The sequence below is a fragment of the Brachycentrus maculatus genome, unplaced genomic scaffold (assembly GCF_059751285.1).
Source record: "Brachycentrus maculatus isolate JH-2025_06_01 unplaced genomic scaffold, ASM5975128v1 h1tg000064l, whole genome shotgun sequence".
Taxonomy (NCBI): Eukaryota; Metazoa; Arthropoda; class Insecta; order Trichoptera; family Brachycentridae; genus Brachycentrus; species Brachycentrus maculatus.
Window position 1 is genome coordinate 322,705 of NW_028280818.1, and position 14,460 is coordinate 337,164.

General features: G+C 36.2%; 1 protein-coding gene across 1 annotated transcript; it reads left to right on the plus strand.

Annotated features, from left to right (window-relative positions):
* The first annotated feature begins 978 nt into the window (after positions 1–978).
* On the plus strand, positions 979–13,130 carry LOC148311461 (uncharacterized). Its single transcript, XM_088256580.1, has 7 exons — positions 979–1,182; positions 3,281–3,468; positions 5,565–5,736; positions 7,367–7,524; positions 8,918–9,089; positions 10,541–10,728; positions 12,296–13,130. The coding sequence occupies exons 1-7, from the start codon at positions 1,122–1,124 to the stop codon at positions 12,884–12,886; spliced, it is 1,530 nt and encodes a 509-aa protein (XP_088112706.1). The 5' UTR covers positions 979–1,121; the 3' UTR covers positions 12,887–13,130.
* Positions 13,131–14,460: the final 1,330 nt, after the last annotated feature.

Consider the following 14,460-nt stretch of genomic DNA (forward strand, 5'->3'; position numbering starts at 1 on the left):
TCATAGCTAATCCCCTTAATTAATTATAATTGAAGTCTAAAATATTAATAATTTAGATTTATTTGCTAAACACATTAAAAAGCCATCTGGCAACGCTCACGGAACAGGCATAGGTCCACTCTTGTCGGGAGCCCAAAAGCTACTGCCGCTAGTCCGCTAGCCGCTAGCCAGAGAACATTGAGCTTTGAGCTCCTCACGCTTGCACGTGCAAGTATGCAAGGTGAGATGCGAATACAATGTCGAGGTTCCCGTACACTCTTCACGCGCTGTTTATACGCGAATTAATTTCCGATATTCACAAAATACCTCCGATGTTCCCGATAAATTCTATTACTGTTTGAATCAATGAGTAAATATGTTATGGAGGAATACCTAAAATCATGGCCTTGTTTTTATTATATTTAAAGAGATACTATGGTTATTAAAGCAATGTGTACAAGGTACACAACACCGGGAAGGGAGGGTTAAAGTGGTATGGACATGTGGAGCGAATAGATAACGAAAGAACGACTAAGATAATATATGTGGCAAATGTGAGTAGGATGGCTGAAAAAGACTTGGCACGATTAGATCAATCAGAACATAAATTCTGGTGGTGTCAAAAGTCTGCGTAATCGGAGGGCATGTATGATTAGTTGTAGAGATGTGAAGGAAGCTAGGAGTGTATGTCAGGACAGAAGAGTGTGGTGTTCCATTTTCTCTGCCTACCCTTCGATGAAACAGCGTGATGGTAGTAGTATAGTAGTAAGAAAATAAAACGAGCGTGTGTGGGATTTTTTTATGCGTTTCAATTGTTAATTTTTATTCGGAAAACGAATCCACAGTACTGACGTGTGCGCAAGGCAAGTCTGATCAGCTGAAATAGTTCATAGGAAAACCTTTTAATTCTTATACAAAAATATTTACTTAAGGCTTATTTTGCAATACACTTTTACTGTCCATAGATTAAATACGACGCTCGAGTTTATTTTCAATTTCAACCAATTTCAACGGTCTTTGTCGAAGTTGTCAAAAGTTTATTTGAATTATGTTAATGTTTAATTTCGTAGTCGACCTGTAATTAAAATAGCTATTTTGTTTATAGTTGTTTAATTATTGTTCTGCATACCCTTTTCATAAAAATGTTTCAACACAGACAGCAAAAAATCACTGCTGCGTTTGAAAAACAAAGAAATCGCGATGGTAAGTTTAATTAATACTCTTTTTAAACGTATCATTCATTCCAATGATTATTATAATGAAAAAACATTGTGCGGCAATTTTAGCTAGTTTTTGGAAATTTTTCAGCATCGAAATGAGTTTTTTTTTGAAATTTGACATATTGCTCACTCCTTTCAACAACGTCATATCAAAAGTCGTCAATTTTCATTGTGCATATTTTCAGAATGCCCAGAAAATGTACTATATCCCAGCAAAAGCGGCATATTTTTAACTTAATATTTACCCGCTACAGGGCAGAAAGTGTTGTTTTTGTATTTTGAGGAAAATGTGTTGTTTAATTATTTTTTTAAATATACTAAATATTTTTCAAATGGAGAAAAATATTCAGGTTTTACCTTAAAAGATCTGTTGCACAGTAAAAAGTTCAATAAGTGGCTTCATATTTATTTTTAATACATTTTATTATATTTTTAAACTTTAAAAACTATCTGAAAAATCAAGTTTTTTTATATTTGACATTGTTGAAAGAAGTGAGCGATGTATGGAGTAGGCAAATGAATGATGAAAGTAGACTGAATGCAGTCAAATTACATTCTCTCAGTGTGGCAAGCCCATGTACGATAGATGTTAGAATGGTGGTATAAGGAAATAATGCAAGGCTGATATAAGCATTATCGATAAAATAAAGAAAGGTATGTCGAGACGGTTTGGCCATGCAAATTGAATGAGTGAAGTAAGAACAGTAAAACAAATTTATTAGTCGAATGCAGTTGGAGATAGGAACAGAGGAAGACTTAGAAAAACTTGGCATGATGAAAATATATTAATCAAATAGAATCTATACAATAAAAATTTATTTCATATTGTAATTTTAGACGGATGGCTCAAAGCAATGAATTTATGAATTTACCTAAGCTCGTAACACGTAGGAACAATGCTGACCTTATTTTCCTATATAAAATTTGAAACCATTATGTAGATTGCCCAGAGCTTTTATCACTCATTTATTTATTTATTTATTTAAACTTCATGTACAGAAAATAAAAAGTACATTGGCGGGCTTATTGCTAAAAAGCAATATCTTCCAACCGACCAAAGACGGACTAGTGATATTGATCAAAACGTTTGATACCATATATAGCCGTTTGCAATCAGAGGGTAGATAGTACTTGAACATTTAAAAAACATAAATTACAAATTGACATTTAAAAAAAAACATAAATTACATATTAATATACCAATTACCAATTAACAAAAGACGATAATAAGGAGGGCAAAGGAAGAAGGGAGTTTAGGGAAGGAGGTAGAGGGAGGAGGTTTGATCGACAGTTAGGATTCTAATGACAGATAGTAATGTCTCGGACGTTTTTAAAAGTTAATACATATTATTGTCTGATGTAATAGATTTTATCAAAAAACTAAAAAACAAAAATATGAAAATGAAAAAAAAAAAACAAATAAGTATTCTAGGATTTTAATGATCAACTCATCAATTTTCCAAGAGCCCCGGGAGCACAGACCAGAAACAAAAATTTATTTAAAATCCCTGTACACCAAGTCCTACCAAAATTCATTTTAAAATCGAACCTGCAATGTGTGCAATGTAATGCTTAATGAAATAGATATCCATAATGTTTCTTTTAATACGTTTAAGAGAAATATTGTAGATATCTCTTTGACTAGTTGATAAAGAAAATTTCTATTATTTGATAAAAACATGTAATGTAAGCTTATTATATAGTTATACTTTTATGTACATGACAGTTTATTTTTATTTTTAGATTACTTAAGTGGAAACCTCTAATTAAAATGTTGTTTTTTAAATTTTGTTATATTATGTTATTTCTGTTAAATATTCTGTTGGTTTTCCAATAAATAAATAAATAATCGAGTATTTCATGGGCATGGGCATATGTATGAGAAGATAGATGAATGTGGAACAGGCGAAGAATGTTTGTGGCGTTTTATTCTATCTGCCTACACCTGTGGCGAAACGGTATCAAATTGTGGTAGAGTGGGTTCAAACCGAGAAACTCTGACTCGACAGTCCGCAACACTAACCACGGGACCACAACCTAACACACTAACACTCGCTTAACGACTAAATACCCGTTCGCAGAGGACCGCAGCGACGAGGAAGATGATGTCGGAGAGCTGAACGAGGACAATCGCAAGCTGCGGGCCAAGCTGCTGGAGATGGAGGCGTACCTGTTCCAGCTGCAGCGCAGCCGCCTGCCGCAGCCACAGCACTTCCAGCCGCGCAACTCGGCTGCCATCTCTAGCGAGATCTCCTCGCTCAAGGGGGAGGCAAGTCACAAGTCACAACATGCTCGATCTTATCCTTCTTACTCCTCATTACTGAAGGCTGTGACCCGTGTCAAGATCTCCTCACTCAAGGGGAGGCAAGTCACAACACGCTCGATCTTATCCGTCTTGGTCCTCATTACTGAGGGCTGTGACCCGTGTTAAGATCTCCTCACTCAAGGGCGAGGCAAGTCACAACATGCTCGATCTTATCCGTCTTAGTCCTCATTACTGAGGGCTGTGACCCGTGTCAAGATCTCCTCACTCAAGGGGGAGGCAAGTCACAACACGCTCGATCTTATCCGTCTTGGTCCTCATTACTGAGGGCTGTGATTCGTGTCAAGATCTCCTCACTCAAGGGGGAGGCAAGTCACAACATACTCGATCTTACCCGTCTTGGTCCTCATTACTAAGGGCTGTGACCCTTCTCGGAGCAATGACTCTTCTCCACTTGTGGAGGTCCTCACCAAAACGTTACATTTCCATTATAAATGATTTTAAGTAATCAGGAATTCTAGCTTGTAAAGTTGTTACATTTTGGTGCGATTTAATAATTTGGTTTAACACAGGATTGGTCACGTTTTGTCGTAACTTTAATTAAGATTTCGATAGAATCCATTAAACAGAACATTTGCATTAAAAAAAATTTTTGTGCAATATTGGAAATGTAACTTTTTTGTAGCGCTCCAACCACCGAGGTGCCTGCTGCTGCCTTAACTTGATCGGTCCATCGTGTGGGGATCTTCCTCTCCCTCTCTTCTCCTCCAGGCCACTGATCACAACCGGACGTTCCAGGCTATCCTCGTTATCACGCCGTGTACAGTCATTGGCCAGAGTCAACATACAATCATTATTTCCATTTATTGTTTAATTTTTTTAATATTCTATTTTAACACGTTGACTGCCACGGCAATTTTCAGAATTCCGGTCTAAAAAGCCAATTTCCTTTAACCATATTAGATTAATAAAAACTAATTCCAGTACATAATTATATTTTCTTTTCATTTATTTACACATTAGTTACGGCAATGTTTTGATAAAACTGTATCTTGAGGCGGGCGACATTAGACAGCTGTCCGGAAATATAAAATATGTCAGTGAACTTCATATTTTGAACTTGAGGTTGAACTCGAAAACAATACAAAAACGGTTAAATGGTCTCTAACGTCTCAAAATAAAATCATGTTAGTCCACAAATCACAAAAGTAAAAAAAATGTTAAAAAAACTAATAAAATATTAGAAAATAACAACACAGTTTAACAACCGCCGAAAACTCAAAATCTGCGAATAAAAAATGATTTATGGGCTTTCCCCACACGCGTTTATTGCTTTGTAAGTACCAACTGCCGACTTAAGTAAAGGACAATGAACTTTGTATTTTATTTCATTTTAGGACAAAGAAAAAAACGCACCGTCTGTATCCATTATTTAAAGTTAATTTGTAACATTTCCTTCAAAACAGATTACGACCATTAGCTATGTTTTGAACCAGTAAATATGAGTATTATTTTTTATATTACAACGACATCTATCCACTACACAACAAAAGCAAAAAGGCCAAGAGATTAGAAGTTTATGACGTGTTTTTTGTATACTAAATTGAAGGTAGCCGAAATGCACAAAAATGTGCACCCCGCCACCACACAAGGTTTCTGAAACGCACAAATATGTGCACACCGTACACAATGTGTTAATAAATTTTATGTACATGTAAGCCGGCATTGATTTTTGTGTTCTCTTTCCATGCGCCATCTATCCATATTAGCACTGATATACTAGGAATTTTATCGTAGCTGCAGGAATATGGCAAGTAAACACAGTACGAGATAACTCCTACACAGCATCCTAGCAAAGAACGCAATCTACGAGTTATCTCGTATTTGGCAGTCAATGTGTTAACTATATGCTTTACTCCAAAGCGGGGATGGGAAACTTTTCTCGCAAGTGGGTCAAATTTGTTTATTTTATTTTTTTAAAACCATTTTGGGAGTCATATAGATTGAGTAATTAAAACAATAAAACAAAAGCTTTATTTAGATTAACTGTGAAAGGTTAGGTTAGGTTAGGTCACAATTTAATAAGTGATTGATTTATCCAGGTTGTTTTGAACAACAAACGGGCCAAGATGAAGCAACGTCAGGACTTCTACCTGCGTCACTTTGGCGTCCAAGTAAAGCACATCACGGACGACGTCTGCGTTGTGTCTTATGACATCACTCTGGACCAAGTTTCACTGGCTCAGTATTTTGTGCAGCTTACGAAAATCCCAGGTATCTATTTGCCATACATTCTTAACCTTTCCCTTACGATGCTAAAAACTTTTGCGTGCAAAACGGTGATATGTATTTTGTACACCATATAATAATAATAATAATATGTAATAGTTAATCTTTATTCCAGCTTGACTAAGTGGTGGGTGCAATACTTAGTCAGCCATATATGTTTTACAACATTTTTTTTTATAATATGAAATTAAAATAACAAAACAAATAAAAAAAATTATGAAACGGCGAAAGGAAAAAAAGGGAATTTGAAGAGATGTAGATGAAGATTAGCTCGCTGGCAAACGCAGCACTGTGCTCCAGTGCCGCCACATGTCCAGCCCCCATCTGTGCTCCACAAGCCGCTATGAAAATGTGATTTAAAAATGCTATTTCTCGCTCAGTCCGTTTCACTGCGAGAAACTCAGAGTTTCACTGTGGGTGCGACCGTTCGGCCAGTCACTCCATACCATGCTTACATACAGATATTTACTTACTTACATATAACCCTTATCCGCACCCAATGGTGCATAGGGCACTGCATTGAATTGACGCAGTGTTATCTTGATCTTTACTTACATGAAGGCAAGGTGATCACTCTTGCGCTTCAGGAACCAGTCCAGGGTAATATTAAATAAATATTACAGTGTAAAATCACTAATATTTATTTTCACCCCCCCCCCTGGGAATCGAACCCGGGACCTCCAGCGCGGTAGGTAAACACGCTGACTATCACACCACGGAGGCGGACAATATTTACATATTTATATATTTCTAACGTACATTTATTTACCAAATCACGCTAAAATCTCCCCGGCACCTGTAACGACCGTCTCTCTTCTCAATCGTTTATTAGAAAGACGGCTACATTACTTGCAGGGTGCCGGGTTTTTATTTCTAGCTCCTAACAAAACGGCCCTTTTTAAGGCATCTATATTTGCGGCGGATCGTCCGTTACATTATTATTGATATGATTGATTTATTGTTGATATTATTTTTATATTGATATTCTCATTTTAAAAGTCGAGTCCAGTCGATACCACCGGAAGAGGTAGGTTAAGTTTTACTTAGTAATTACCAATATTTATTAAAATCTATTGTGATATGTGTATCGATGCATTCCGCATCATACGGTGCTAGAAAATGATGCAGATGCATGTCACAATAAATTTTAAGATAGTGGTATTTGCTAAAATAAAACTTAAATTCAAAATGGATAGATTTTACCACAAAGTGACTGCCGAATCGATTAATACATATTTCTTTATTTATTGAATTGGCGTTTAATTTGTAGAAGTCCATTTTAATTTATGTATTAATTTTTAAATTCAACACAGATTATTTGAGTCTACTAAGTTGTATTTTACTATCAAAAACACAAAAAATTATTATAGTTATGGCATTTTCAAACGAATTAATTTGAAAATGCCAGGGAAAACGCCAGGGAAAACTAGGCGAAACGATTGTCAGATTATGAATTTTTTTAATGTGTTTTTGTTAGTAAAATACAACTTAGTAGACTCAAAAAATCTGTGTTTGATCTAAAAATTAATCCATAAAAAAAACACATTTCTTGTGTGTAAGTGAAGTTTGAATAAACAAATAAATAAGTCAGAAGAAATAATTAATTGAATTCCAGACACCAACGACTGGGTGCTGAAGAAGTACCACCTGCCCCTGGGCTTCTGCATCGACGCCATGTCCCAGTTTGAGCCTATGACTACCACGTACATGAGGAAGCTGCACGAGGCGCTGGTGGCGCACCACGACAGGCAGGCACAGATCGAGAAGTTTGTGGTAAGTAGCATACCCTATCATCATCTGCTGTACCGACTGACAATGAGTACCAATCAATCTGAGCTAATGGACTATTAACCTTTTGATTGCGTTAACTTTGTTCCTGAGAGATGGCCCGTGCGCGGCAGTATTTTGCCGTTTTTTAAATGATTACTTTTATCATGTATTTAGTTAAGAAACAATTTATTTTCCTAAACAAAAAACGTTAAATCTGATTCATTGTGCCTTTTTGGTACTCTATAATTCACTTGTGTCACATTATTCTTGAAATATATCGTAATACATATAAACAAATAAAGTCGTAACATAAATAAATCAAAGCACGCATCGTGCGTCACTCTTACCCACTGGCGATGCGTAGCGTCGAGAGTGAGACAGATATAGGGCATGATTATGGCGCCGACTAATTATCGACCTCAAGAAAAATCAGGGATCTGTTCTTTTATTTATCGTTGTGATGTTACAAATTATTAGTCAGATATTTCAACAGATGTAAGGCCAAAGATTGACGTATTATTTTATCCAAAGTTCCACACCATGAAAAAATCCCTCTAAGTTGAACTTAGGTTCGAAACTTGGAGTAAAGTAAAAACACAAACGCTTATGTCAACCGCGTATGGGACATGTTTTGTGAAAACACATATGGTTATGCGAGCCGCGTGGATCCGGTTAACATGTACTTGAACGCACAACAGTCGTCAATTTTTGGCATCTCATCAAACATGAAGAAGATTATGGAAGTCTACTATAAATGCTCAGACTTTCATATTCTTCTTCATCTTTGATGAGATGTCAAAAAATAATATGAAAATAACTCCTGTAAATGGAGATGATCCAGATTTTGTGAACAAGTATTTGGACACACTCAAAATGTTGTAACTACACACTCATTGGTCGAAGATTAAATTTTAAAGCGGATCTGTTTCACACAGAGTTTTTTATAAATTATTTATGTTAAAATTGCGATATTTCTAGGATAGTAACCTTAACCCTTTCCGGTCCTTTAAAATTTTATTTTTTAAAAATAATTCCATCATGTCCACAATAGATTTACAGCATTACAGGGTAAAACAATACATCCACGTTTTAAAAAAAAATAAAACTACACTTGTGTAAAAAAATTATTTATATTTTGAATGTATACAATCTTGTCTCTTATTATTACATACACACTAAATACGAGTGAGAAAAAAATATGTTTGCTTGAATTTTCACACTAAACTGATGAAGAAAAAAAATGTCAAATGACATTCTACATAGGACTCACCGGAATGAAGTCAATGTCGAATGACATTCGACATAGGACTGGAAAGGGTTAATAGTTTCGGTCGCCTAGTAGGTTTAGAAGTTAATGCCAAGATTTGTGAAATTTTAAAAAAAATAAAAATTTCAGGAAAAGAAACCGATGCACGTTCATATATTCCACTCGTTGAACGGTTCCCATATAGAGATAGCGTTCCCACTCATGATGAAGGATGGCTCTTCCCAGCCAATGGATGTGGTGCTGGAGCTTCGATATGACCCCTTCGAATGGCGACCTAGGGAAATGGGAGTATCGCAAAACGGTGGGTGCAGTTTCTTATTTAACTGAATTGTAGTTCTAATCAGCTGTGACTATCACGCCACACGGCTGAATTATAACATATTTTGTTTATTATAATATTTTTATTTTTTTTATTTATTTAATATAGTTACATTTTTAAGTACAACATAATACAATTTCTAAACATTTATACATATGGAAAACTTATAGTTTTAGATTCGCTGTGCCTCTCCAAAAAAGAGACTGAGCTCTTGTGCTTGGAGAGGAACTTACACTCAAGGTTTAATGTTTTATATATGTATTTAATGGTATAATAGTCTTTTTATTTATTTTTTTCAATATTTATATGTAATCGGCATTAATTTTTTTCTCAAGAATTTTTCTTCTATTCTATTTGTCTTCTATTTTTTTAAATTTCTTTAGGGATTTTATTGAAATATTTAATTCCCAAATATTTGAAGTTTTGTTGAAATTGTCTAGTATTACATTTTGGAGTTGTAAAATCATTTAAGAATCTCGAAGATAAACTTTTTTTAAATTCAATTATTTGTCACCCTTATATATATTTTGTATATTTAAAGAATAATAATATATATTTTTTTACATAAATAGGAGATCATAGCAATTTCACTTTAAACTTTATAAAATAAAACTAGAACTTCGTTTTCAGACACTTTTTTATTGGTACTTTTCTCCAACCGGTTTCGACAAGAACCTAGTCATCTTCAGGAATAAACACGTACTAATCTCTTAAGACGACAATTGAAAATAAATCTTTCTTGAATTTACTTTGCGATTGGCGGAAATCGAACCCGTGACACGAGTTTTGCAGTCGAGCGTCTACCCAACTATGCCGCAGTGCCTGTAAACTCTAATGTAGCTGGAGGTTGCCATTACAAACATTCATTCTAGTCACCCTGCTTTTACCCCTTTACTGTTCATCGAGCTTTGAAACACCCCCGTGTTACATAAGATTCACCCCAAATATTTGAGATAGAGACCTTGGGAGAATAAAAGTGGCATCGGAAGACCCTAAAAGTGGTGGTCCAACGACATAGCCGCTGTGGGGGGTAGAAACTGTCTGCAAACAGCAACCGACAGCAAATGGTAGGATACAGAAGAGTTCTATATCCAGCAGTGGAGAACAGAAGGCTAGAAAAGAAGAGGAATAAGTGTCACATCTATTGAAAGCTGTACCACCACATGTCCAGATCTGATACAGAAGCATCTAGGCTTCCTGACAGATCTGCTCTTGCAAAGCAATTTTTTTTTAACTAAGTTGCGAAATTTATTGAAAATGTGAAACAATATAAAATTGTATCCCGATTTTACTGTGAATTTACATTTAAAAGCTTTCAATATACCTGTCACTGCCAATCTAAATAAATACAAGATTGTAAGTCCATCACCAAATTTTCTAGAAGTACCCCAGTGTACCAAGTGTCACACCTAATTTTTTTCTTGTTCCCGCAGTTGTAACAGAAATATCAGAGGACACGTTGGAAGTTCTCATGAGCCAGTTTGACAACCTGAAGAGCCAAAAGCTTTGGGAGGCGTTCTCTGCGGCCATCAGTAGAGACGGCCCTCACCCCTTCTACTGCCCTGAGGAGAATTTCGATAACGATGATGATGAACAGGATATGCGCAGAGGAGATCATCGGGTAATTATCATTTATCTACAACATTTTGAGTTTGTTTCTGCTCAATAAAAAGCTTCTTTTCGTCTCACCAATAGATGTCTCTAGTGAAGTTCTGGCCACCTCATTCTGTCCACCTCTGTAGTGTTATGGTCAGAACGCTCGGCTACCGTTCTGGAGGTCCCGGGTTCGATTCCCAGGGGGGTCAAATAAATATTAGTGATTTTTTCATTTTAATATTTATTCAATATTACCCTGGACTGGTACCTGAAGCGGAGGGCTGATAACCTTTTCTTGTGTGTTTACGATCAAGATAACACTGCGTTTATATGATGCAGTGCCCTATGCACCATTGGGGTGCGGATAAGGGTTAGAGTGAAGTTCTAGTGATTCAAGAACAATGTTTCAAAATTGGTTCATATATATAGAACTTCCAAGAATTTGAGTAGTGTGGTTGTCAATAATGGGTAGAATTGGTGAATGTTACACGTGTGTAAAGCGATCACTCAAACCAGCCTATGACGGTTGTCAGCCCCGTAAATGCACAGACTTCCATATTCTTCGTCATCTTTGATGAGATGTCAAAAAATAATATGAATCATTTATCGTTTTGATAAAACAATTACTGTCGGTGTTTTTTTTTTTGTTGGAATAGTGTGGTACTATGCATATTACTATCGTTCTATCAGTTTATTAAATGAAGACTCTCCGATCCATAACCGGAAACACATTGTGAGACCGAGTAAGAAATACCGACATACGGAGCATGTGTAAGACGGAGGATATCGTGAGGTGGGGACGACAACGAAGGCGATACTGGAAAGAACATATAAACAGAATGTCAGAAGACAGACTTCCACGTATCGCCCTTCAAAGTAACCGTGAAGGACGCAGACCCCCAGGCAGACCTCCGAAAAGATGGAAAGACAGCTGGGAGTCGACATCCCAAGAGCGACATGCAGAGGCACAAACAGATCCCTAGGATCTACATAAAGAAGAAGAAGAAGAATATTTGTGTTTATGTGTGGAAGTGAAGCATGAAGTTGGAAAGTGAAGAAAAGAGACTGAATGCGATCTTTCAGACGATTGTGCGTCAAAATAATATATTAAAGATGTTCAAATGGTGATGTAAGGAAAGAATACAAGGCTGAGATAAGCATTATTGATAAAATGAGGAAAGGTGTGTCGAGATGGTTTGGGGGGCATATGGAATGAATAACTGATGAATGAACAGTAGAACAAATTTATGAGGCGAATGTAGTTGGAAATAGATGCCGAGGGAAACTTGGCATTATCAAGTGTTTCAAATACTTGGGCATCATGTCGGGAGTCGGGAACAATCGGCGGGTACGTATGAGGAGATGCATGAATGTGGTAGAGGCGAAGATTGTTTGCAAAGACAGATTGGTGTCACGTTCTATTCTCTCTATCTACCCCTACGGAAGCAGCATGATGGTTGGTTATTTGTCATTTGAACCCTTATCCGCACCCCAATGGTGCATAGGGCACTGCATCATATGTTGATGATCACGAATTTGACCGGCGAAATGTCTTTGTAATTCTGTCTTTTGAGGGTGTTTTTATTTTTTAGATGGATGGCGAACGAAACCAGAGGTATCCGCCCATGAACGGCCATCGGTATGCTGATGCAAGCGACGACGAGTATGTCCCACCTCCGCGACAAGGCAAAAAGAGTAGCAACGCACCGAAAGCGCAGAAAATACAATACGATGCCCTGTCGGATTCTAGCGGCAGTTTCAACGGCCTCCAAGAAATGCTGCGAAAGAAAAAAAACTCGACATTACACTTTGGCGGTAAGAAATCCTCAAAACAGCACAAACCGCAAAGCAATAGGCAGTCAGAAATGCCGGATGTCGAAGACGAAAATGACGAATATGTTACAGAGGTCTTAAAACAGAAGAGTTCTAAGTCCTCTAAGAAGAAATCACCCGTTGTTTCAAAACCTGCGCCGAGAAAGCGAAGCTACCCGGCTCCGACTGTAAACGTCACGGGGGATTCCTATGTGTACATTCCGGAGACAAAGGCGAAAAAGAGTACGAAAAAACCAGCAAAATCTCCAATCAAGACTCCTGTGAGAGCCACCAAGAAAAACACCAGCTTGGGAAAAGAAAACAAATCATTATCAAAGGTGAAAAAAGGGAAGGCAAAGAAGACTACATAGTCGGTCTTGTGTAATACATAGCATGACGGGATCAAAAATTATGTCTCTTGAAGTAGCGTTATGGGATACAAACATTTTCATTTTGTGGTAATCATTGCTGGCTTGTAAGAGCGCTTGTGCACTGCATGGAATTTTACCGTCCGGCAGTCCGTTTTTTTTAAAAATAAAAACGACTACGACAGTTTAGCATGATCGAATTTACGCGCACCGTGATTGCGAACCGATCCCAAAAAGAAAGACAAAAGATTAAGCAAATCATCCGTTGTATCATGCTAACTGAAGTGCTGGGCGGTAAAATTCCATGTAGTGCACAAACGCCCTTAGTGTCTTTACTTGGTGCGTAACTTTATGAAAATTAGACTATGGTAGAATCCACAGAAATTGTTAAAATATAGACGAGATAGATTTTTTTTTTCATCTGCATTATGATGATATCTATGATTTTTGTCATTGACTATATTTTATATTGTTTGAGCTTAGGTATTGGATACCAGCAGTCATTATAAATGTCTCGTTTTCAAATCACCGTGCCTCAAATATAAATGGAAAATATGTATCTTTTCAAAATTTAGGAATCGTATATTTGTTTTCACTTAAAACTTTCAATATTTTATTTGGATATTTATTTTCAATCCAAATTTTACCACCCAACGCATTTTCAATATAGATTAACAATACCTCTAATAATAAAATTTAATTTCACTTTGTGGTAAAATCTATCTTTCTATTTTTTAAATTTAATTTTGTAATTGGAGATAATCCAGATTTTGTGAGCAAGTATTTGGACACACTCAAAATGTTTTAAATTTAAGTTTTACATGGTAAATACCACTATTTCTTAAAATCCATTGTGACACGTGTTTCGATGCATTCCGCATCATTTTTAAACACCGTAATATGGTGTTTGAAAATGATGCGGAATGCAGTTATCTCTCCATTTACCCAGTCTCTCGGACATCACTCTTCTCCCACACACTGATCATTATTCGTTGTAAAGGGACAATTATGCCAGTAATGCTACATTTCAGGAATACCGGGTGGAAATCATCAGCACCCGGACCTATCCGGTTTTTTTACTTTTATTTTGACATAGTTTTTACTTTTGTCTGTATGGTGGACAGTCAGGTATGCCTACCGCCCGTAGATGCCAGATGTAGTTCCGTTGAAATATTGTTATTTAATTTGTCATTATTTAACTTTTATTATATTTTTAAGGAGGATGTATTATTAAATCATAAGTGTTGTAAATATTAACAAAGTTAAGTTCTATGAATTAAGCTTACATTCATAGTTACCTATTATTGTCCTCCGTGATATTTTTATGCAATAAATATCAGTTTTGTATATTCTGTGTTTTATTTTTATTTTTGAAGGCCTAACTCTCAATAATAGAATTGATTACGCGTCTAGCTATGCGGAGAGCCGGCGCCACCTCACGCCCGATTTAAAAAAACATAATTTTTTTTCTTTTTTTTAGCATACATATTTAAAAAATGTGTATTTTTTCAAACTTTTCACCTTTCAATAACTGTTAAGTTTTCAAAACCATACATTAATTTCGAAGAAAAACTTAT

Bases quoted from the DNA above. Each gene is read 5' to 3' on its own strand.
- LOC148311461 (XM_088256580.1), top strand. From the start codon at position 1,122: ATGTTTCAACACAGACAGCAAAAAATCACTGCTGCGTTTGAAAAACAA. The intron at 3,469-5,564 runs GCAAGTCACAAG...TGATTTATCCAG, and splicing joins TCTCCTCGCTCAAGGGGGAG to GTTGTTTTGAACAACAAACG. The intron at 7,525-8,917 runs GTAAGTAGCATA...TAAAAATTTCAG, and splicing joins CACAGATCGAGAAGTTTGTG to GAAAAGAAACCGATGCACGT.